Genomic DNA, 24,187 nt, shown 5'->3' with positions numbered 1-24,187 from the left:
ATAGCGCCACTGCCAAGCGCCCTGTTGGCTTTCAGGGAGAGATACCTGAGACATAGAGACGCAAGGCATAGCTAGCTACAGAGAACGTCCATGATATCTTGATCGTTTTACAGACGATCAGGTAAGTCGCATGTGCCTGACACTAAAGCGATATCCCAAACGAGGAAACAAGGAGGGTTTGGTATGCTGTACCTGCCCAGCACCCATCCCTGCGCAACTTAATTTGAGACAACAGCATGCCATGTCCACGCGTGTTCCACCTGTGAGATCCAGGTAGAGGCCCAATGGTACCAAGGCTGCCATGCTTGTGTGGAATAACCGTGCGTCTCAATAGTCCCTTGAATGGTCAAGCCCACGCGGGCCGTGGCATGGGAGCTAGCCCCTCGGCCTACCATTTCCCCCGCAATGCAACGTTCGCCGCTCCCGCAGTCCAGCAACGCTCTGCAACACACTCACGTTGTCCTAGACTTTTGCTAACATCATCAGCTCACTTTTTGCTTTCCCTGTTGCATGCCCGATCTGGATTGCCATTCGCCTTCCACCAGAGCCCATTCATGTATCCTGCAGGCCTCGTCACCTTTTCGATCCGGACCGATGTGTCAGCCAATCCCTTGTGGTCGGTGGACCAGCCCTCCACGGCATCGTTCTGTCACTGCCACACTGTTTTGCCAGAAGCTCGTGTTTATCTTGTGATTTTCTAATGAACGCATCGTGCAGGGTCTTCCGAGCGGTATAAAGCTTCGATCCACGTCCCACGTCGTGCTGGAGCTCTACTTATCCACTCCTCTCTTCTCCTCTTCCCACTCCCTAAGCCCTCGCTCCCACAACTTCAGTGTGCCATTTCCGCGAGGCCTTCACCAGTAAACATGGTCCACTTGGCAAGCGTTGAGCAGGATGCTTATCCTGGTAAGCCATTTGACCATCCACTGCGTCGTCAGTCTGTGGTTCCTGGCCTCGAACACATTTCTCTAGAAGCCCCCGGTGAGGATGAGTTCTCCACATCCGTCTACGGATCTCGATTCGCCGCACAAGACCTACCGTCTAAGGAAATGCCGGAAAAAGAGATGCCAAAGGAGATTGCTTACCGTATGATCAAGGATGAACTGAGTCTGGATGGGAATCCCATGCTCAAGTCAGTACCTCCACACCTTTCAAAAGGCTCATTCTGACAATTAGTTCTTAGCCTAGCAAGTTTTGTGACTACATTCATGGTACGTTCGCCAGTTGGACCTGTTGGTGAAGCCACTGAAAATGCTGACTTTATTTCTAGGAAGATGAAGCCGAAAAACTTATGACCGATGCCTTCTCCAAGAACTTTATTGATTACGAAGAGTACCCCCAGACAGCTGAAATCCAGAACCGGTGTGTCAACATGATTGCCCGTTTGTTCAACGCACCGATTTCGGAAGACGGAGAAAATGCCATGGGTACATCAACCATAGGTTCCAGTGAAGCCATTATGCTGTCCGTTTTGGCGATGAAAAAGAGGTGGGCCAACAAGCGCAAGGCTGAAGGCAAAGATTTTTCACGACCCAATATCATCATGAACAGCGCGGTCCAGGTCTGCTGGGAAAAGGCGGCTCGATATTTCGATGTCGAGGAGAAGTATGTCTACTGCACCGATGACCGCTACGTCATTGATCCGGAGGAAGCAATTTCCTTGATCGACGAGAATACTATCGGTATCTGCACCATCCTTGGCTTGACCTACACCGGCGAATATGAAGACACAGAGGCCATCAATAATCTTCTTGTGGAGAAAAATATCGACTGCCCCATTCACGTCGATGCAGCCTCGGGTGGCTTTGTAGCCCCTTTTGTGAATCCTAACCTCTTGTGGGACTTCAGACTGGAAAAGGTCGTCAGTATCAATGTTTCAGGTCATAAGTACGGATTGGTTTATCCCGGTGTTGGCTGGACCATCTGGAGATCTCCCGAATACCTACCCAAAGAGTTGGTCTTCAACATCAATTACCTGGGAGCCGACCAAGCCTCATTTACCCTGAATTTCTCCAAAGGTGCCAGTCACGTCATTGGGCAATATTACCAGATGATCCGACTAGGGAAGCGTGGTTATCGCAGCATCATGCTCAACCTCACCCGCACGTCTGACTACCTGGCGGCACAACTGAAAGCCCTTGGTTTCGTCATCATGTCTCCAGGTGGTGGTCGCTCGCTGCCCGTGGTCGCCTTCCGCCTGAACCCAGACGCTGGCCACTTCTATGATGAATTTGCCATTGCCCATCAACTGAGAGAGCGCGGTTGGGTCGTGCCAGCCTACACTATGGCCCCACACAGTGAGAAGTTGAAGATGATGCGTGTGGTCGTCCGTGAGGACTTTAGCAAACAACGGTGTGATGCCCTGGTGACAGATATCAAGTTGGCGGTTCAGACACTAGGAGAGATGGATCGCAAATCGATGGAAAAGTATCAAGAGTAAGTGTCATTCCTTGACTATTCCATTGACACATAGGCTAACTACGACGAGCAGGCATGTGATGAAGCACACGAAACAGGGCAGGGTGGCCGCCCGCAACAACGCCCCCAGACACAGTGAACACTACAAGAAGGAAAAACATTCATTACAAGGGAAGCACGGCAAATCTCATCCGATCTGTTAGTCTTAACTTGCCGATTCAATCTCTATCGAGCGTCTGCTATGCGTCTCCTATGCCTCTCCAGTCATGGATTGATCACGGAAGAGTAGTGGCTATTTCATAGATATCAGAAATGATATACCTACGGCTCGATGTGCACCAGTGTTCTTATCTTGTTTATGCTGTGATTTTGGTGTTTTGTAACACTCGCCATCATGCTTGACGACGTCACTTTCGTAAGGGGTCGCCATCGCACTACATTACGCTGGAGAGGTTGGGATCTTGCTTAGAAGGGCGAGGGGCGTGTCGTCGCGACAAGTGCACGGCTCGAGATTTGATCAGGCTGTCAGCGGCGGAAGACCAGGCGCATTGGGCACCCCCAGCCCTCCGGATTGGAAAATGACGACGATGGAGCTGCCATATCGGTCACCCTGGACAGACTAAAGTCGGTGACACACGCTGAAAGCGACGAGGATTGAGAATAGTGAGCTGAACCTCATCCCTTGGTCATCGTCTTGTTTTCAGCAAAGGTAGAACGTTACTTGGAGCATGTAAGGTATTGATTTTCAGTTGGGTTGAATTTCTCGAAGGCCATGGCCGAGATCACGGGGCAGCGCGTGTAGCCCCCTCGGCCCCTCGGCCCCCCAGGCCAAGCCGCCTCGAGCCCCTAGCCTAGGTACTCCGTACTTATAGACCCTTTGACCTCCCAGGCACGGCCGAGGGGTTTCTGGTACCGTGTCTCGGGTACCCAAGAGCCAGGTCCAGGTGGGACTGCGGGTGCTTCACGCGCGAAGAAGGAGAAAAAAGGTACTTGTGCCTGCCTCTGGTTTCCAGTTCTAGGTGGTCTCTCGGCCCTCTTGCCTTCTAGAACCGTCAAAGTCTGCCCCTCAGGCTCCTTCCCTCGGCCCCTGTAGAGACGCCAAGACCTCCATCGCCGCCAGTTTGTCCACCAAGAACTCGCAGGCTGGAAAACCCAAAATCATCGATGACATTCCACCTGTCAACACGTCAACCGGCTCCTGAGAAGCTCTCAAGGGCAAGTCTGGAGTGCTCTTAGCCCGCGATGACGACTCTGCCAGAGTTGTCGGCGTTTCAACTCGCCTCATTCGGCATTTCCAGGCCCATAGAAGAGTCCTGCCCGTGGCTTCAGAAGGTCTTCGGGGCACGCGAACCTCCACAGAGGTAGGTCCAAGATATCGTGGCACGCGTGGTAAGCCTCATCAATACTGTTCTTTAACTGTCCTGTGTGTCTTGAAGAGCACAATGATGCGCCGCTGATATGTAGAGCTATTTCGTTATCACGGTTGGCCAATTCCTTGAGGCGATGCACTTGTTCATGCCTCTGTGCTTCAAGTCAATCCATATCGGATGCCCCTGTCTCTGATCCTCCAGCTGTCAGCACTGGATCAAGTCTTTGTGACAGGTTCAAGGCTGCCAGACCTTCTCATGAAGATTCTCCTCCTGGATGTGACCCAATTCTCGACCAGCTCCGCCACTCATCGCCGTTGTCCGCTGCACTGCTACACGGCTTTAATCGCGACTTTTCGTCAGTGCGCATGCCACCGAGCGCTTTGGCAACCAGTGACATGACGCCTTGGGCAAGGCACGCGACGACTCCTCTGCTTCTCGCGTTGGCCCCATACCTCACGGCGGGAATGGGAATCCCGATTTTTCATATACGTCGGTGGGTGGCCTGTTCACGTCTACCTCATGTCCTTTGCGAATGCAGCTTGTTTGTGGTCGTCGTCGTTGATGTTTGGAATATACACACGCCGTTTCGAGTGAGGTGATGGTGAGGGTCAGATGCAGGAATGTCTAACTATCGCGGCTCTGCCCTTGAGGTCCTGACCGTTGCTTTTGCGGGGGTCTCGCTCGTTATCGTTGCCCTTCGAGCCGTTGCAAGACATCGGATTGCCCAAGTCTTCGAAGCCACCGATATCCTCCTGCCGATTTCTCTGGTAAGTCGAATCGTTGCAAAAGCTGCATAGTCCAAAGCTGATTCTTTCGCAGGTCTTTCTACTCGCTCAGAGTGCCCTCGTTCGTATTGCATTATTGGACGGCCTCGGAAGACACACCGAGGACTTGACCGATGACCAAATTTCCCTCTTCCAAAAGGTACTGCTTGCTTCGAGGAAAGCTCTGCTTGTAGGCTAATCATGTCTGCAGCTCATCTATGGCAGCAATCTCGCCTTCCAATTAGTCCTCTCTCTTGATCAAGTCGTCATCCTCCTCCTCATAAAGAGCGTCGAACCGCAACTCCCCGTCCGGATAGGATGCAATGTCCTATTTGGTTTCATTGTCTTATATTCGATTGCCGCATTAGCCATCCAAGGCTTTCAGTGTGCTCTTCCAGAGCCATGGAATGTGACTGCTGACCGATGCATCAATCGCGTGAGTGTACCATGCCCTATGCAGCTGATGCCATCGTGAGACCAGTCAAGCTAACGTGGCGACATCGTAGCAGGCCTTCTTCACCGGCTTTATCTCAGCAAATATTCTGGTCGACATCCTCACACTCATTCTCCCCATTCTCATGGTTTGCAAATTGAAAACATCTCGAGACAAAAAGATCTTTGTGTGCATATTGTTTGGCGCTCGGATTAGTGTACCTGTGGTCACTGTTTTTCAAACCCTGCATCTGCACTCAGTATTGGGCTCAGAAGACTTGACTTGGGACATTGTTCCCTACCAAACATGGGTCCAGGTCATTATGAACCTGAGTCTCATCACTGCTTGTCTGCCCTCACTGGGCCGAATGATGTGGGAATTATGGGCATTCGGATCAGGACTGAGGACGTCGGCTGTGGACAAGACGTCGGAGAGTAAAGACTTTGGACACGAACTTGGGCTGCCACAAGGCCAATCTTGGTTTGCAGAGAAGAAAGAAGCTTCTGTGACCATTCGAGAGGTCCGGAGTTTTGACTCGACAAGCACAGTGGATGAGGAACAAAAGACCCAAAAGACCTTGCCAGCCCTTCCACGACGAACGACGTCTCGGTTCCGTCCTGTCCGGAAACAGGACCATCATTATCGACGTCCTGCATCACTCTCACGCGATAAGCGCTTTCTTCCAGCAATGGAATTTTCTGCCCTCGACATGCCCTCACCTACTGTCATGATCCAACGGCACAAATACGAGGAGGAAGTCAACTCACGCAGACAGTTTCCTTTTCCACCCCACCCATCTTCAAACAAACCATCACCGCTTGCCGCATCTCTCCCGCCAGGTCGGCTGGAAGAGCCACTGCCGGTGTATACGCATAGTGCACCCGTACGGGAGCCAACGCTACCTCAGGTCGCCGACACATATCACGAAGCCGACATGTCGTCAATCGACATTGACAGCTACTACATGATGAACAACGTGCCTCCGCACGACCCCGGTCGAACGGAGATGGTGTTGCAACACATGATTGACGAGCTGAAAAGCCAGAACAGCTCGTTTTACTCCCGCGTACAGAGCTCGGTGTACTCTGTGCCAAGGATGCAGAGTTCCGTCTACTCGATTTCGCGGACGCAAAGTCCGTTGCATCCAACAGTAAGAACGCAAAGTCCATTGCATGCAACAGTAAGAACACAAAGTCCTCTTTACCCCGGCAAGAGCGAAGGAGGCTGGATTTGAAGCGAACCCGGCGATGCTGGCTCGCTACGATCGAGGTCATTCACACCTCGATGACGATTTTTGCTTATGATATGCCCCATGGTTGATGAATGTTACCTATGTATGATTCATGTATGAGATAAGGACAAAGCTCATTCGACACGATCCGGAGTGTATAAATGTTTGAATAGATCTTGGCAACAAGTCACAGCAGCATATGCATCAATTTGAATTGCTTGAAATACACCATCCCTATGCCGTTTACTTGGATTTCTCGGAAGTATCTGTCTGCTCCTTCATGAAATTGGGAGGCATGGTCAGAGATGCTTGATGTGATGTGACACGGTACTAAGATAACAGGAATGCTGTAATTCCTGGAGAGACTTTTCACCAACGTTGTACATGAAAAGGAACATCATGGTCCCAGCAGCGTGCCCTATCCTTGGCTCCATGATGATGGAGAATCGATGATATCAGTCCAGTTAGGGGCACAGGCGACCTCCCTCGTCATCTTCAACAGCCATCGAAGGGTCGAGGGGCATCATGGACAACCCATTCGAGGTCGCATTCTCATCCAAGCCAGTCACAGGGCAGAAGGAAGCATTTGAGGTCTGGTGTACCACATGGACTATGATGTCGGCAAATAAGTCACGTGGGTTGAGATGCAAGCATGTACTACTTAAATAGTATGGCAGGCATTCGCTTCCATCCTTCGCACCTGCCATCTGAACACTGGGGAAGTGCAGTGAGGAAAGTGGGAAGGCAGTTGCCCCTTGTAATTGATGGTAACTGCCTGCTGTCCAAGTTCTCATCTTGGTGGCCAACGGACCACGCAGTTCTCTCAGACTTTCTTCTCTCAGACTGTCACTTCGATCATCCCTTTGGACCGATCATCATGCATCCTTTTCACAAAGTAGGCAAGCGACCCTATCACAGAGAAGCCCGAAGCCGCGTCTTAAGTTGGCCTCTCTGCCCCTGCCCGTTTGCAAGTCACTACTAATCAACTCGCACGCAATAGATTCCGGGCACAACCATCTCCCTCAATCGGTGTCTCCACGGAGCTGCACTCTGTTTCCTCTGGAAGCTTCAGCTATCTACGTAAATCCTGGATCGGCCCCGGACCTACACGCAGCCCCCTTTGCGGGAAACAAAGAATCCCTGATCTTCTACTCACAACTACAAGCATGATCCTGTCATTCTCGATGACAAGAATTTCCTCTCAGGCCTCGAATCAGACAATTTCGCCGTCAATCTCGAGTTTGGATGCCCAAGGCCCCATTTTAGTATCACAGTAGTCCGCTCGGCCCATCCACTCCTGGCTTGGGTTCCGCTTCAGACTGGCTGCCAACCACGCGGCTGGGCTGCTGCCATTCTACTTTTAGCCTAGAATTTCGTGTGTTCCCACACCACGAGTACAGCACCCGTATAGGCACTCCCCACACCCCTGTCGGCATCTTTTGCTCGAGAAAACTGCGAACACGGAGTGGACGTGAGTGAGAGACGCCCAGCAGTGTGCAATCATTCACCACATCGTCTAAAGGGATTAATAGCAGCATGACTTGGCCAGTCTTCTACCCCTCCACCAAACCATTAAACCCCCTTTACGGAGTAATTTCCGACTCCAATCCTCTTGGCTTCCAATCATGACGAAGATCTCTCTACAGACACACGGAGTACAGACTACGGAGTACATTTCAATTCTGGCCAGGCCTTTTCAAGTCAACTCTTCACCGATGGACCCTGGGGACATATCAAGCAAATCCCAGGGCCACGCATTTTGGCCTTCTCGCTCGCCTTGGTCCCGCAAGGGTCCTGTTTGCCCGGGACAAATACACTTTTGCGATCGTCGCCCTTGCATGAATCTTCTGCACTCTGTCTGTAGTGGCTGCAAGCCCGTCAAGACTGTGCTGTCCTCCCATAATAACGATGGCCCATCATACCTCGATCTCAGCACTAAACTCTGCAACCCATGTGGCGTCTCGCTTCGGTATCTGGTTCTGGAATTCTTCAGCCCGAGTCCAAGGGGCACCAAGTACGGCGGACGCGTACGAAGTTTCTCTTCTAAGGTGGGGCACCCAGACGTCTGGGTCCCTCATGGGCATCTTAGGCCCATCTAAACTAGGGGTTCCTGGCGCCGCTGCATCGACTCCCTGTTCACTTCCCCGGCCTCAGCCTGCAGATCCCTAGGTCCTCTAACTGAACAGGTCTGCAGTAGCGTGGCAGGTTTTGAAGCCTTGTACGACAACACGTGCACAATCACATTCACATTCACAGCCATATGACAGCCATCAATTCCATTCATCTAGGTTGATTCACCTGGACCACACTTCTCCCAATACGACCAGTATTCCCATCCATTCAGCACCTTCTCAAGCCAGATCAGCGAGAAAGCAAGTCGTTCCCACTGTGTGGTCAATAGTTTGCAGCCACCCGTCATTTCGCCTTCCTCCAGCAATAGAGTTTCCCTTTTACGTAGGTATCCCCCGACTCGCTAGTGGACCCTTCAACGGCGAATCTGCCTGCTTTCCCACGACCGGAGTCGCTTTGTGGCTTTCTCACGACCATTGGGCATCCATGCCTGTTTGAGTCAATTCCCACTTGTTCCACTCGAAGCATACCAGGTGTCTGGATCTGGTCGATTCGATCTCGATCGTGATCGTCAAATTAGTCAAATCACTTTGTGGTAGAGGTGTCGTGGGTGTCCATGGAGTTGCTATGACCATTAACCTTGGGTCCTGGTGCGTGCCTTGTCAACCAACGATACGTGCCGCTGTCAAACTCAACCTTGGCGAGACTTGTTGAAGAAGTTTTGGTCATTCTGACTTTCGATCCTTGCCGTCTTTGGTCGAGAACGTGAGACTAGGGTCTCCAGCAAAATATAAGTCAAACCGACCAAGGTCATATTGGGAACTTGCCGCCTTGCGATTCATCAACCACGTTCTGGTAGACGTCGCTCCTGTACCACCTTGCACGATCTCGTTGCCGTGGATTTTCGACCGGCACCGTGTTTTTGCCCCTCTCCGAAACACTAGGTGATACTTCAGGCGAGACTAACAGACTGTATTGAAGGCCGTTATCTCATTGTCGCTGAAAATAGTGAAGCTCCTCGTCACGGCTCCTGAGTGGAGGATCTCCACCTGGCTACCCTCGGCTTTGACTGTACTTAGAGCTCCTTGGATCATGCAAGGTTGGCACGATGTACGAATCTGGCCATTATTGGATTGCCTTGCACAGCTCTCCCGCAGGATCATGATCCTTGGGCGTATGGGGCTATTTTTGTTCCAGCTGCTTCTTACCCAGACTTACAGTCTGCTATCAAAATGAAACGAGAGGTGGGCCTCGCCATACCAAATAACCTCTCCTTCCTGGAGTTTCGCTCGAGCACTCCCGGCCTGTAGGACGGTGCATGTCGTTGTCCACTTGCCCAAACAGACTGACAAGGTTTACCCTCGTTGCTTGACACAACCCCTCGCTTGTGACGAATTGGGCCATTGCTACACGTGCATAGAACAGGAGACTCCGCATAGGAACTTCGTGGCGACAGCTCGTCACTCAAGCCTCGGATGGCTGGCGCTCGCTTCATTCGTGCGAAGCGAAGATCTTCACGATTAACGTTGCCTGTGGTAACTCTCACACCCTCAGTCCCAACTTTCAGAATCAACACATCGTTTCCATGCAGCACCATGCCACCGCGCCCCATGTGGGTCTTGATACGGGGAACATCTGAAGACATTTGGCCATCGACAGTCCGACTGTGGCTGTCATGCACGCTATTCCAACTTGTTCTGCCTTGTAAGTCCTCGCTAGCGACCAGTTTTCATAGGAGACAAGGGCACGACCACACTTCTTTAGTCTGATGTTTTAACACAGCTGGCCAAACTACGGAGTACTTGGCAAGCACAACAAGCCCAGCGGGCATCTCGGCTTGAACCCCGATTTGACGAATACTTTTGGTCTGGATACTGTTGCTCCCAGATATGGAGGTAGTCGGGTCCTTAGTGGAAACGACTCCACCTCTCTACTTCCCCCGTTCAGAGCCATTGTACCACACAGTGTCGTTGTTACATATGTACAATTTCATCTATTTCAGGTCCAACCAGCCTCTGTCCCCGCTACCGCCAATGCCACAGCACTCGGTCAACGTAACGGTCAAGGGGGTTCTGGGCAACTTAAGTGTCTACCAGGGTTTTCTTTCGGCCTTGTATTGCACCGAACGCACAACCCGATATGCCATCCCGGGATAGCTACCATGATCAACAGTCAGCAACCAACATCGAGACCCAGGCTGAGTACGTACATCTTAGTTCTAGCCACCAGCCGCCCCCGGCAGTGCTTGCATGGACCCAGAAGCCCCATGCAACGTCCCGCCACTAGGAATTGCCTTAACACACGGGATGCGATGGGGATTATCCTTGGACTTCAACCTCTGTCGGGATTGGGATGAACTCGAAGTGCTTAGGCCGCGGCTCGAGGGGTCGAAAGGCCTGTGTCACCTCTGGGAGTGCTTCTTGTTCTCCTTCTTAAAGTCCAGATTCCTGCCTGGCGCTCGCGAAGCTCGCCAAACATAACTGATCCCCTGCTCGCGGTCTCTGTCTAACACGATCACTGCCATGGCTCCTAAACGAGGCAAAGAAAGCCTTCTTGACCTTTGCTCTCGAGCGACAGTCTCGGGCAATGGCATCTCTGTACGTATGCTCGAGTACATGAGCACAGCGAAACATCAACCTCATGGCTTTCGTGAGCTCGCTACCGAGTTTCTGGAGGTCTCTCGAATCTTGTGGTCTATTGAGGCGGGCCTCTTGGAGTCCACCCGCACCCAGAATCGACTGCCCGCCGACATGGTCCAAGAGCTCGACAAAAAGTTCCGCCAAACCAATGACGAGTTTTTGGTCTTGAATCAGCTTTTAGCCAAATTCCTCGACTACGAGAGAAAGAAGGGCTTTGGCAAGCTCTCAAAAAGCTGGCACATGATGTTTGTCGACACCGACATCCATAAAATGAGAGACTCGCTCGAGAAGAGTCGCGAAGCTCTTCGCATGAGTGCCCTTGTCTTCCGGTGGTCTTTAGGAGATGACAGGGTCGATGCTTCTGCAGGCATTGGCTACACCGGCCTGGCTGCGGCTCTTGATCGCATGAATAACACCAGAATCCATTCGCTGTCCACAGCCCAGGATTCGTTGCCGGATCATGCACAAACTCGAGAGGCCCAGGTGTCTGAAATCCCGGATCGGCTGCCACCACTTCCGTCACTTCCTGCGACCGAAAGAATCACAACGTACAGCCTCTTCCCCAAACAGGATCCCGACAGGCCCGAAGAAAGTTCAGTCGCTCCATCAACCGTCCCTACGACTGCTACTCTCACCTCGCAGTCTGACCGTCATAGCTTGAGGCCGGCGCCGAGCACTCGATCCAGTAAACTCTCGCAGTCAACGGCAAGAGAACACTCTCTCTCCAAGGGAGGGGTGCATGCCAATGAAGAGGTGATTCCCGAGGACCAAGTGACAGTCCAAGATATGGACTCGTTCTCGCAAATTGAAGAGATGATTCACGAGATTCAACTCGATGATAAACATTCCAGTCAAGGCACAACCATCAAGGCAGACTCTACGTCGGCTGAAAGGTGGACTCCAAAGCAAACATCTGGTGCAAACTCGACGGCATTGCGCTCATCCTTGGTCAGCGCTGTACAACAACGAAAACACAAGATGATTGAACAGCTTCTCGACTGCGGTGTGCCACCCGAGAACCCGGAGATCAACTTGCTTCGAGAGGCTGTGGTCAACAGGGATCTCGAAAGTGTTCGTCTGCTCCTGTTGTTCGGCGCTGATGCAAATGGCTTGGACAAAAATCGCCTCACACCTCTGTATTCAGCAACTGAGCTCTCTTTTGTCGACAGCGCTCGATTCCTCATCAAGTATGGTGCAGATCCCAATCTTCCTGCCGGCCCTGACGCAGAGTCTCCATTGGCCTCCGCCGTCACGGACAACAAGCTTGAATTAGTGAAGTTGTTCCTCACCTACGGTGGAGATGCCAATCTTGTGACCGCCGATGGCTCCACTCTTCTCCTGAAGACTATCAGCAAGACATCGTCTAAGCAGATGGTGGAGTTGCTTCTCAACTATGGGAGCGATCCAAACGGTAAAAGTACAGAGGGCGTCAGTCCTCTATTCGAGGCTATTCAGGCTAAGCGATTGGACCTGATTGAGCTTCTCCTCGCAAACAAAGCCGACCCCAATCTCCCTGGACCAAAACACCCCATCTGGCCATCGACATATAACGCCAAAATACTGCAACTGTTGTTGAGCCATGGGGCCAAGACGAAAAGGGCACCCGGCTGTTTGGAACTCGCCACCAGCGTCAATAATATAGAGTCTATCCGCATCTTGCTTGATGCCGGTGTGGATCCAAACACGCGCAAAGATGGGATCTACACCCCACTCTGTTCTGCGATTCGAGACGACCGTAGTGAGCTGGTAACGCTGCTATTGTCAAGAGGAGCCGACCCTAACTTCATGGCCTCCGAGCATCCAGCCTGGAAGTGTGTAACTCACAATCGGACGCACTTGCTCCCTCAGATCATTGCTGCTGGCGCAGACATTCACAAACCCAAGGGTATTCTCGAGAAAGCTGTCGCGCACAACAACCGTGACGCCCTAGTGTACCTCCTAGAGAAGGGTGCAAACCCCAACGATCGGACCTCGGATGGCCACACTGCTCTGACAACTGCTATTCAAGAAGAGCGTATAGAAATGATCGACCTGCTTCTCGCAAACGGCGCCGACCCCTCCATTCGAGGCAAAGATTGGCCCATCTGCATGGCAGTGAGACAACCCGAAATACTGAAGAAGCTTCTTCCTGCCCTGCATAACCCTCGTTCCGTCAAGGGTGTGATGGAAATGGCCGTCGTTGCCAACCAACTCGACAGCATCAAGATGCTCTTAAAGGCGGGCATTAGCGTCGAGGACAAGAATGGAGGCGTCTTCTCCCCACTGACCACGGCCATTCGTGAGGATCGTAAAGAGATTGTTCGATATTTGATCGACGAAGCCGGGGCCGACATCAACGCTCCGGGAGAACATCTTCCCATCGTCAAGTCCATCCGAAGATACAAAGGCGGCGATACCGACACCATTGAATTCCTGCTGTCCCGAGGCGTCGACATTAACAAGATGTACCGCGGGTGGAATTCGGTCCTGCAGGCTGTCGAAAGCGGCAATGCCAAAATCCTTCGCCTTCTTGACGAGCAGGGAGGTGGTATCAATCTTCAAGTCAAGGACGACAACGGCAGAACTGCCGCTGAGATCATGGTCGAAGCCGGTTGGGAAGAGGCGTATAACGCTCTGCTCGCCGAGTCCGAGTCGGACGGATCATCATCCTCTTGAATTCCCTGACCTTAGGGATTCCATTGCTCGACAATCATACATTTTCCTTTGTCTTATGTCTTATTCCCAGCAATCGGAGTCACAGACCTGATGCTTAACAGACTTTTTCTTCGTGTCATAAGCGAGACTACAGATGAGATCCGGGGGGGGGGGGGGGGGGGGGGGCCTGTCCGGATCTGTTCCATCTGACGTGTAATAGTATTGATGAGGAGGCTTTCTGAAATAATACCCCTTTTCCCCTGTTTGCAAGGGGATATGATCCATGCGTTTAGTGTGGGGTGATTAGGCGCTGGTGTGGGCGGGTGTGATGTCTGTGTGGAGCGTCTACATTGTTAAGTATTACTGTTTTTCCCTACCTTTGTGCTTCTCACTATCACCGTCATTTGTTCTGTATTTCGGAAACTCGATTTCAACGTTTGCGCACCGAAAACAATCAATACTCTGAAAATGTATAACATCTTATGTTGAGCTCCTCGGGCGAGCAAGCATCAAATTTTTGTTTGGCTTGAAAGTCGTTCTGTTTTGATAGTTTAGGTACCTAGCAGTTGCAATATGGATAGTATCTAAATGTGCCCTCCATGGCTCATCTGTTTTGCGACTTTGTATTCCACTGTGTGAGACAGTACATACTTTATTACATGGTGTTGCTATGATGTGCTACAAGGAGCATTTTGCGTAGGGCGTAATGATTGATAAATTAGAAATTAGGTACTTTCGTCTCGACGGACACTTGTATGGGCACATCAGACCAGCAACAACTCTTGATTCTAAATAGATATGAAGTGGTCAGGTCACGATGACCTAAGTAGCCTGGTCACAGAGTGATTTCGAGTTGAAGGCCAGAAGGGATTCCTTGGTGAGTAATGATCATGGTGATAGGGATGGTTGTACGTACATACCCATGGAGACGAACAAAAGTGGTTACATTGAAGGTAGCACAGTGGTGTGCTTCACCAGGATAAGGGATCAGCTGTAGGTACCTCGCTAGTCTTTCAGCTCCTTAGCAGGGCAATCCCTGTGTCGCTGTATACTTACTGATTTATGCATCTTCGAGGAACTACGATCACAAACTCGTGTCTCTTACTAGGACATGGGAATAGACCAAGGTTGGGGGATTCATCTCTTTTTTTTGGTGTGTTACTTACCTTTTTTAGGGGCTTGAGGGAGAGGGGACAGGAGGGGGGCGCTTAACTAACCATTCCAAACCTTTCGCCGAGCCATGTGGAATATCTCTGATCGCAGAGAGGGATTGCAATCTCAGCTGAATCCTGCTTTCCTGCTGCTGATAGTGGTACTAGCGATACTTGCTGTAAGTGAGTGGGCCCAGGTTAGCCATGAGGAACGAGTGCAACTTTGCAACGGCGATATCGAGAAGTACGATCTCCTCCTCAGGCTTCAACTGCAAAATAGCAAGTTTCGCGGCCCGATCTGCCAGCTCCATGCCCGCCTTATGGACTTTCACGCAGAGTTGACCACAATCGTAAACGAAAGCCTTGTCGCACTTAGCACGATATTTTACCTTCTCGTAGTTGCGGATTTGATTGGTGCTCCTCCCCGGCTGGGCTTCAGGACTGTAGAAAGCTGCAATTGCTTCCGTCAGAGACGACACTGTCTTCTCGAGATGGTTGTGGACATGGTTTAGAAGCTGTAGATCACGATCGTGGAATGTGCGCTTTGGCACTGCCTCCTTCATCTTCTCCATTCCTTTGTCGAATCCCTCAAGTCGAGTGTTGGCTTCGGAACGGATATTCTCGAGTTCATCGATGAGAACTTTGTAGGGATTTGAAGATGGAGATTTATCGGCTTCGGGAACACGGTCGGGTTGCTTGTTTCGCTCTTCTGTTACAACTGGGCTGCATCGGGCTTCGCCTTGTCTGGTGGCCTGAGGCTGGTCTTGTCCGCCGCGGGTGCCATGAGCCTTGTCCTTGGAAGAGCCAAACTCATAGTAGAATTCATGTCGAGAGACGCGCACACCTGGCTGAGTGGATGATTCTGGTCGCCAGAAGTCATCTTTTGCCCAAAAGTCATCTTTGGCTTGTCTCTGATGAGTCCTCGGCGAGGTCTGAGTTTTGGTCTTAGTCTTGACATGGACGTCGTCCTCCTTGGATCGCGGCTTCTCGCCGCCGGCGTCAGGGTGTTCTCGTCTCCCCCGCGATGGATGGTCGTGGTGCTTGCGATCGTGGCGGTAAGTACGAGTATAAGTGTGGGTGTGGGGACGATGACGACTGGCCTGGCCTCCCTCTGTATCCTGTTGTGCCTGTCTCTCCTGCGCTCGATCATATTCTTGACGCTTAGTTGGATCTCGCAGGGTTTCCCAAGCAGCTTGGATCTCCTGGAATTTGGCCTGGTCCCCACCTTTATCAGGATGCGCGGTCAAAATCAAGGCTCGATATGCGGCTTTGATCTCATCGTTGCTGGATGTCTTGGACACGCCCAAGACAGTGTAGTGGCACGGCATGTTGTTGGATTGTATTTGTTACCTGCGTAGGTTGTATGTAGTGGACTTTTACTGGTGATACTTACCACAACAGTTGCCGTGTGAATGAGGGAGATGAATGGTAGAGGAAAGGAGGAATCCTTGGGCTTTCATCGTGTATTATAGAGCATGGGACTGGATGAATGAGCTCGCTGTTAATAATGACTGATTCATGTGTCTTTGTCAAGACGAGCGGGCTTCTCATTGTTGTGAATAGTGATTGATGCATTGTTGTGAGAAGGGTTGGGACAAGGCACAAAAAGTCTCCTTGAGTACTTGTCCAGGCACGCCAGGTCACTGAAAGCAGGCAGGTAGTGAGAATTCAAACAAAGTCTCACAAAACCATGATAGATGGCTCTTTCTTCAGAAAGACTGTAATCCTGGAAAAAACAATGGTAGATCTTTGGCAAGGGCATATGATATGTCTATCGAATGGACTGACTCTACTGGAGAGATACGTTCATGAAGCCCCTCCATATCTCAAAGATGGTCTGTTTGACACACAATACAAAGAATAGGCATACTATGTGCATTCCATTGTCCTCGAGATGAACCCTGAGGTCTCTCTCGAGAGAAAGGATGAATGAAGGAGGACGGGGGTGGCGTTTGACCCTGAACTGTGGCGCTGTGGCGCATGGCTCATGGACAGTGGAGTATGGCGTAGACAACTGTGGCTGAAATGCTCGGCGGACAAAAGATGTGGAGGGAAAAAAAAGATGATCGTCCCGTGACGTCATGGCAGATGCACCTCATACCTCGCGTGTCAGATCTACTGGACTGTAACCTTGGCTCGAAAGTTGGCAGCACCAATCCCATAAGATCGGCACTGAAAGTAGTGTCCTGTAGTTCGACATCGGAGTTCCTATGTGGTTAGAATGATCGTATTGTCGTACGTGGCTGTTTATCGGAGAAAAGAAAAGGAGATTTCTGCCTAAGATGAGATTTGGCCGAGGCGACAATTGGAAGCTGGCAATAAACGCTAGGTGAGAAAATGATCGACGGCGCCAGGATCAGGACCCTTGAGAATCGACATTGTCCCAAGACGCGGCGTGGACAACGTGTCTTGGAGCTTATCCAGGCGGTGATGTGCGGTGGCTGCCTCGTGGTGGTAAGGGATTCTCGTGGGTACGTGGGTTTCTTCGTCGTGCTTTGGTTTGCGTGGTTTTCACCATACGAAGAAAAAAGGTCTGATAGCGTGGGTAGGTAGCTGCGCATGGTTTCAACTCTCCTCTGATCGCAAATCCCATACTTCCTTACAGTTCCCACACTTGACCGCATCGATGTGGCGGCAGGCGATGGTCGAGACTTCCTGTGGCTGACATTTACACTACCTTCCTTTTTGCTTTTGCTACTGTAATCAATTACTGTTTGGTAAACCGAATCGAAGTGTACAAGCGCTAGTGAGTAGTCCAATTGTGCCACGCAATCGAGGATATTGTAGACACGACGCAGCGGCGACCCCGTGATTGGAGCTCTCTTTTCAGGAGGCGAAGATATGCTGGGCACTCGTCTGGTGACTTGCCGTATTCCGACCTTGGTGCATTTCTTGTCTTGATTCCACCATTGGTACCTACATAACCCAGACCGTGACGCTACTGTGGCTACTACAGCATCACTCGCGACTGGCGAGAAACATATTGGGGACAATTGGGGGCCCATCTGCAGCCAAGACTATCCATCCCAGGGTTCCTCGGGTGCCAGAGCCGGGAAAAAGAGCCAGCTTTCACTACCAATAGGGAGATAGATACCTTACCTACTACCACGCGTGTACGCCTACGTACCATGATACCAAGCCTTATGCTGCCATGACCGTCGTCGACTTCACGATCGTCCCATCGATTACCAATTTACCGTTGGACCCCCGTCCCCCAAATGCTGCCCTCAGTCTCTGAATGGTCCTGATCCAGGTACCGCCGCCGAGTCAACCCAGGGCTGCCAGGGGTCTCGATTTTCATTCTCGCTGACGTGGCCCCTCGTCTTGATCAGCGTACCTGACCTGTGTTCTATTTCCATATCACCTGGTCGATCGCATCCTATTCTAGAGCCACGAAAAGAACTTTCTTTCCCACCGCATACTGTGCCGAAATGCTGTGCCATGCGAGGTACTAGCGCCATGCACCTCTAACACCTACGGTATACGCCGAAAGTCTCTGGCAGCCAATCATATCAGATTTCATGTCACTACATTGCTATGGTCAGATGACGTTCTCCCTTGAGACACTGCCCCAAGAACAGCCCAGCCTCGTGCAGTAGACTGCAGGCCAACGGCGCAGTACTCGTGTCCAGTCCATCCGGGTCTAGGTCGACCAGGCACAAGTACCTTCAATTGGTTTGGACCGAAACACCTCAAATCTGGTCAAGCGCGTTCCTGCATGCATGGTGCGATCAGGTTCCTGATACCACGCGGCCACCTATTGCCCTGCCCAGGCCAGTCTGGATCAAGTAAACGCTCCGTAAGCCTTCCAAACTGAGATCGCCGTCGAGCCAACCTAAGGCGCGACAAATCGATGACGAAAAATGAGGAATGAACTCGGCCACTCGACGTACCCATCTCAGCCCGTCCATGGTATGTCCCAAGGAGAACGGTCATTCGTGTAATCAGTATTAGCGAGGTAGTCGATACAGTGCCAACTCGATGATGGGATCCTCCAAAACCAGAGATCCCTCAATGCCCCGACAGAATGAGTAAATCTGACAAAATGGGTATCTTCGAAAAGTCGTGTATCTCGTGAATAAGAAAAGTAAAAAAGGGTCGGCACGTCGCTTGGGGACCCGTATATCATCCCGTCGTTCGATCGTCCATAGTCTTTGCTTGGAGAAAATGGGGTCCAATATCCACCGCTCCACCGATCTTGCATCTGTACAATTCCACGCGTGTGTTTGAGCCGCCTCAAGTACATCAAGGGCCTCGCGCCCAAGGGGTATCAAATAATATATTCCACCGGTGTCTGATAAGAAAGCCCATGTCATGATGTCGGATATGGTGTGTGTTTGAGAAAGATTGAAACTGAAGTCAGGGAAATAATAATTTCGTACAATTTCGAGCCTCGTAATGTGATATCGTTTGGTGCCGGGGTTGAGTTGTCTCAGTAATTGAGCCACATCTCGAGCCCGTCCGAGACGATGATGTTGGATGGTGGAATCTCTGCATCGACCATGACCTCGGTTGAGGCTGGAGCAATAAGCTCTTGCTTAAGTGGTTGTTCGCCCGAAGCAGGAGTAAATTCCACCATCATGTCCTGTCCTTCAGGAAGTTCGCGGACCACCTCTTCGTCCACAAGAATGCGCAATCCTCGGGAATTAACATGGGTAACCTGTGTCACCCTATGAGGATCGACTTCGAACTTTTGTGCGATTCCATTGATCAGATCTTTGACCGTCCGCTGCATTAGATAGACTGCACGATAGTATTCTCTCTGCGAGTCTTTTTGACGGACGTAAAAGCAAGCAACTGTCAACACGTTAGGATTGTAAAAACCATCACTCAAAGGCTGCTTACCTGGTCGTATAGGTCGATCTGATGGAGGTTTATAGCTACTGTCCACATCCACCGCGAAGAGATCCGTTTTTGACTCGACCTCGGACTTGGGAATCTTGACGGGTCGGGTTTGTGCTGAGGATACGTTGGCCGAGGAGTCAACATCTAGTTCGCTCTCTGGTTCCTCCTGGATGACTGAATTTTGCATTTCGGAGAACCTGCGCTTTGGGGTGTTCGGAGACGTAGAGCTTGCGGATGGTGAAGCAGCGTTGGAGGTGGGAGAGTCAGATGCACTTTGCCGGGATTCCCATGTTGTGGACCGCACCAACTCTTTACCCTCGGGGTCATCACCAGGGAGTTTGACGGGGTAAAGATCAGGATCATCCTCTGGGTCGCCCTTGAGGAAGAGCACACTGATGGGTTGCGTTGAGGTGAACATGTCTTGCATGCTCACCAGTTTCATCTGTAGGTCCTCTTCTGCGGTGAACTTGCCCCCTTCGCCCTCTGAATCTACCGACCAGGTTCGTTTGTGCTTGACAATCTTGCCGGGCCGTGATCCTGAAGCTTTAACCATCGAGCCGCTTCTTCTCCGTTTTCCAGCATTGCCCAAGCCGGCTTCTGCTTGTGCAATTTGCTGCTTCAGCTTATCAATCGTCTTTTTAACATGGGCCACGTCATTGGAGAGTTTGCGCTCAGCGCCATGGTCCCGGAAGAGTTTGACCTTGGAGAAGCACACCTCTGGTTCACCATTTGTAGTGGTTCCATCCAGCGAGATCAGCTCCGTCTTTGCACATAGCCGAACAGGAATACCCTTGACACCCTTGGAATGGCTAAAATCGGTGGACAGGAAATTAAATCGCACCGAGATAGAGCTGTCAGGCGCACCGTGAACTGAGGCAGGGAACCAAGTGACTGCAAAGCCGTCGAAAGAGGCCTTTTCAAGCTGAATTTGGGACTTTCGCAGATCGTCGTCACCGCCTTGATTGGGGTCCACGTATTCGACTGCCAATAGTTTACCACCCCGTTGGTGGGCCTCGTTGGTGCCACGGCCTTCCTTCCAGAGTTGCCAACAGGCGCCAGGCCGAGCTCTCTGCTGTTCATCCTCAAAAGAGACGCGCACATAGGTACGATACTTTAGGATCTGTCCTGGCTGTGGAATTGGAGGAGTTGTATCGAATATCGACATTGTGTAGGCCTGGCCTTTGTTGAGGTAGGTGATGGGGATCTCGTCGGCATGCCGTACCATTGCGGTTGGGGCATTGAGTGTGGTCTGGAATCGGAATCTGTAGGGGTTAGCTGGGAATGTCACTTGGGCTGGAAACACTGACTTTGGCGTAGGAGTTTGTAAACCAACACCAACGTGTGTAGACATGGCTGTAGGTATTGGCTGGGCCATGGACGACGGTACGACACCCAGTTCGCCAGGTAATGGAGTGGTCTTGTGAGGGGAATCGTCCATTGCGACGTAGCCAGAGTCCTGATGCTGGAGAAACTGCTGTGGCGCATAGGTCTGAGGTTGGTGTTGAGCCATAGAGTGAACAGGGTGTTGCTGGGAAAAGACATCCTGGAAAGGATGGGGGTTGTGCAGAAAGTGAGGATTAAAGTGCTGAAGTTGCATGATGGAGTCGTGTGCGTGTAGGCCATGGATTGAATGAGGAAGCGACAAAGGCGTATTCATGCCCATCCCCGGTGTATGGAGGTCACCGGCCTGAGGATGATAGAGCGTGCCAAAGCCACCTGGGGTTGGGGTATAATACCCAGGCGGTTGGTTTGCGAAAGCGGAAAAAGCAAAAGAATTGGGATCCATCAGGGACGGCGTGAATCTCCATGAGTCTGTAAATGGCTTTGGCGTAGCATCCGGATCTTTGACATCTGCTTGAGCATCATAAGATCTGGTAAAGTAGTCAGCATCTGAGTATGTGTTGTCGCCGTGATCAGGCGACTGGGCAGGCGGCGGCGACATTACGACTGAGTGAGAAAGACCAAAGCCATGAGGAAAGGAGGAGGAAGAGGAAGTAAGATGAGCTGATGTAAATGGAAGCATGACATACCGTTGAGGCTCGGAAGGGTCATCGACAATGGCCTCGCTTAAAGTGGACGATCGGCGAAGAGGGCCTGGGTCAGTCCCTTGCACGGCTGAAGCAGTCGATGGCCCAACATTGGGGAAGTTTTGTCGGAAGGACGCGTACAACTCCTCATCGGGCTTCTGTGTATTGCGTCTGTGTTTGAACATGGCAGCGTCAGTTTATGGTGGGCAATGCGCGAGGCAGACAAATGAGACACAAGCAGAACTGGAGTTGGGACGAACCGATTACGAAACATTTGCGACGACGCGGCGTCTCAGGCTGCAGGTCCAAGATAAAAGGATATCAAATCAACGGCATGTGTGCTGAAGTCGATGAGGGAAACAGCAGGAGGAATCCAACGGCGCATCCGTGAATGGTGGATTACAGATTCGTGTATCTGTTGATGCAAAAGGAAGGGAGAAACAGGCGAAGTGCTGCGCCTGGTAGTTTGCGTGTAGAGTTCTTCAGGTGAGAGACGGCGTATCGAGGGTATGCTTGGTAGTCGAGGGAGTCTTGAGTGCCACGAATGCTCAATCGAACAGACAGGGTCAAGAGGTCTAGAGTTGGGTAATATGAGGTTCGACAAAGGACTAGAGGAAAGATCGACAAGAAGGTTCACAAATAAGTGATCCAGACGCAAAATGACGAGAAGGCGAGGTGTCGTTGTCTGGTACTCACAGTACTCGTACTCTGTATTAGAATGACAGGGGGGTCATCGGTCTGCGGTCAGTGGTCGTGGGCCATGGGCCATGGGGAATGGGCAATAGGACGATGGTGCACATCAGAGACTAAAAGTAAAGTACTTAGAGCCAGTGATTTCCATGAGTGGCTCAATTGGGGGCCATGGATCAAGGATGGTGAGGCAAGTGGACACTGGCATCAAAGTCAGACTTAGAAGCTCCGGAGATGCGTCGACTTTTGCGATCGAGTGGTGCCCGCGGCATCAAAGTCCCTTTCTGGCCAAAGAGACCCAAAAGACGACGGATGGCAATCACAAGTCCTCAGCAAAAACGCCATGGACATGGGCGGAGACTTGGACCGGGGTGGCAGGTCTGGTATCCTCCCAAGGACCAAGTTACGGAGAAGAAGATTCAATCCAGCAAGCAACAACCCACAATTCACAACCCCAATCCACAGGCTTAGAGGCTATCGAAGGCTCAAGCCCCATCTGGTACCACGCCCGAGAGGAGTACGGATACGGAGTACTTCAAAAGCCTGGAGGCTAGAGGTCAGAGTGGTTAGACGAAGCCTGAAGCCTGAAGCACGCCCCGAGCGGCCCAACTCATGGCCCATTCAAGGTCCACTTGAGCCACTCGAGCCACTCTTGATCAGACCCAGAGAGTGGCAGAAGTGGAAGCTCCAGCACTCACGGCAATCCTCATAACGTGGACTCCGTGGGCTTTCGTCAGACTCGACCGGGGTGGGGGGACTGGGGGACACTAGCTACCTATCCTGTCTAGTCTGGGTGGGCCTCAGAGCCTAGAGAACAGACAAAGCCAACAGAGTTTGGCACCCGCCTCACACAGCGACTCGGTGAGCCACTCTATCACGACTGACCCGTCGCCCAGCTGCAGACTCATTGGGTGGCCGGCAGCTCGGCCGTTATAAGGCGCCACAACCACCCGACCTCCCTCTTCCAGGTGGGAAAAGAGTGCCAGATGCGAAGCGAGAGCGAAGAACAAACTCTGTTGGAGCAACGGGTCAAGTGGTACAAGTGGGTAACGGCCAGCCTTAGGCCATGAGGACCGCCAGTAAGCCTCCATCGGTCACCCGTCATCGGCCAACTGTCCCACGCGCGATTCGCATTCACTCGTGGCGTCGGGAAAGGAAAAAAGAGGAACAAAAGGGTCATGAAGTGGCACCCCTGCGGACACTGCCCATGGAAGCACGGCAGATACGTGGCTTGAGCGTGCTGGGGGTCTTTGAGTGGGTGAGTAGCTGCAGCAGAGTCTAAGAAAGAGCGACTTTCTCAAGACAAACTACCTAATTCGAAAGAGCTTCCCGCCTCATATTCCTCTTTCGTTCCTGTCACCTTGCTATTCTCTCTCCCTTCTCAGGGTCAATCCTTGTTGCAAGGATGGCAGAGGTCTGCTCAAACTCTCAGGATCCCTCCCCTCCAGAATCTATGTTTGTCCATGATCGACAGTGCACCGCCACGTCTCGACGGGAATGGAGGGCAGAGGGTCTGTAGATGTGGCTGTTGGTGGCAAACCGGCGTGGCACACGGGGGGTAACCTTATCTGATGCCTCCGGTATGCGTAGCAATAATGGCTGCCCTCTAGAGGTATGCGTGTCTGCTGCCCAAGGGCATTTCTGGGCACTCAAGGGGTACGTATGCAGCCGAGGATCTCTACCAGAAGGGCACTAACCAGGGAGACTTTCTCCGGGTGTTCACCCGTAGTGATTGTGACTCGTGGGCCATCCGTGGCTTGGGTGAGACCCGAAAGATCTGCCCATTGGCGACACGCAAAGCCCCAATGTTGATCTACGCTCACCTACGCCCCATGCCTACACGATATTTTTGGAGGTTGACGCCCACACCACCCAAGTCACCACGTGTGGAGAAGATCCATTCTCTTCCAGGCAT

General features: G+C 51.7%; 4 protein-coding genes across 4 annotated transcripts; 3 read left to right on the top strand and 1 right to left on the bottom strand.

Moving 5' to 3' along the window:
* Positions 1-674: 674 nt before the first annotated feature.
* Positions 675-3,133, top strand: PV10_00583 (glutamate decarboxylase). Its single transcript, XM_016364687.1, has 4 exons — positions 675-1,132; positions 1,184-1,211; positions 1,271-2,436; positions 2,492-3,133. The coding sequence occupies exons 1-4, from the start codon at positions 867-869 to the stop codon at positions 2,619-2,621; spliced, it is 1,590 nt and encodes a 529-aa protein (XP_016228336.1). The 5' UTR covers positions 675-866; the 3' UTR covers positions 2,622-3,133.
* A 1,275-nt stretch (positions 3,134-4,408) lies between these two features.
* PV10_00582 (uncharacterized protein) lies at positions 4,409-6,409 on the top strand (the record flags this gene model as incomplete). The annotated part of the gene is made up of 4 exons (XM_016364686.1): positions 4,409-4,555; positions 4,608-4,712; positions 4,764-4,988; positions 5,059-6,409. 4 exons carry the CDS (start codon positions 4,409-4,411, stop codon positions 6,217-6,219), a joined length of 1,638 nt encoding a protein of 545 aa, XP_016228335.1. The 3' UTR covers positions 6,220-6,409.
* A 4,185-nt stretch (positions 6,410-10,594) lies between these two features.
* PV10_00581 (uncharacterized protein) lies at positions 10,595-13,732 on the top strand. Its single transcript, XM_016364685.1, has one exon. It carries the CDS (start codon positions 10,809-10,811, stop codon positions 13,578-13,580), a length of 2,772 nt encoding a protein of 923 aa, XP_016228334.1. The 5' UTR covers positions 10,595-10,808; the 3' UTR covers positions 13,581-13,732.
* Positions 13,733-18,212: 4,480 nt separating this feature from the next.
* PV10_00580 (uncharacterized protein) lies at positions 18,213-22,011 on the bottom strand. The gene is made up of 5 exons (XM_016364684.1): positions 21,843-22,011; positions 21,586-21,753; positions 20,863-21,426; positions 19,556-20,817; positions 18,213-19,507 (listed from the first exon to the last, which is right to left on the bottom strand). The coding sequence occupies exons 1-5, from the start codon at positions 21,854-21,856 to the stop codon at positions 19,143-19,145; spliced, it is 2,373 nt and encodes a 790-aa protein (XP_016228333.1). The 5' UTR covers positions 21,857-22,011; the 3' UTR covers positions 18,213-19,142.
* Between the last annotated feature and the right edge of the window lie 2,176 nt (positions 22,012-24,187).

Source organism: Exophiala mesophila (assembly GCF_000836275.1).
Source record: "Exophiala mesophila strain CBS 40295 unplaced genomic scaffold supercont1.1, whole genome shotgun sequence".
NCBI classification, from domain to species: Eukaryota; Fungi; Ascomycota; class Eurotiomycetes; order Chaetothyriales; family Herpotrichiellaceae; genus Exophiala; species Exophiala mesophila.
This window is presented reverse-complemented; position numbering and strand designations above follow the sequence as displayed.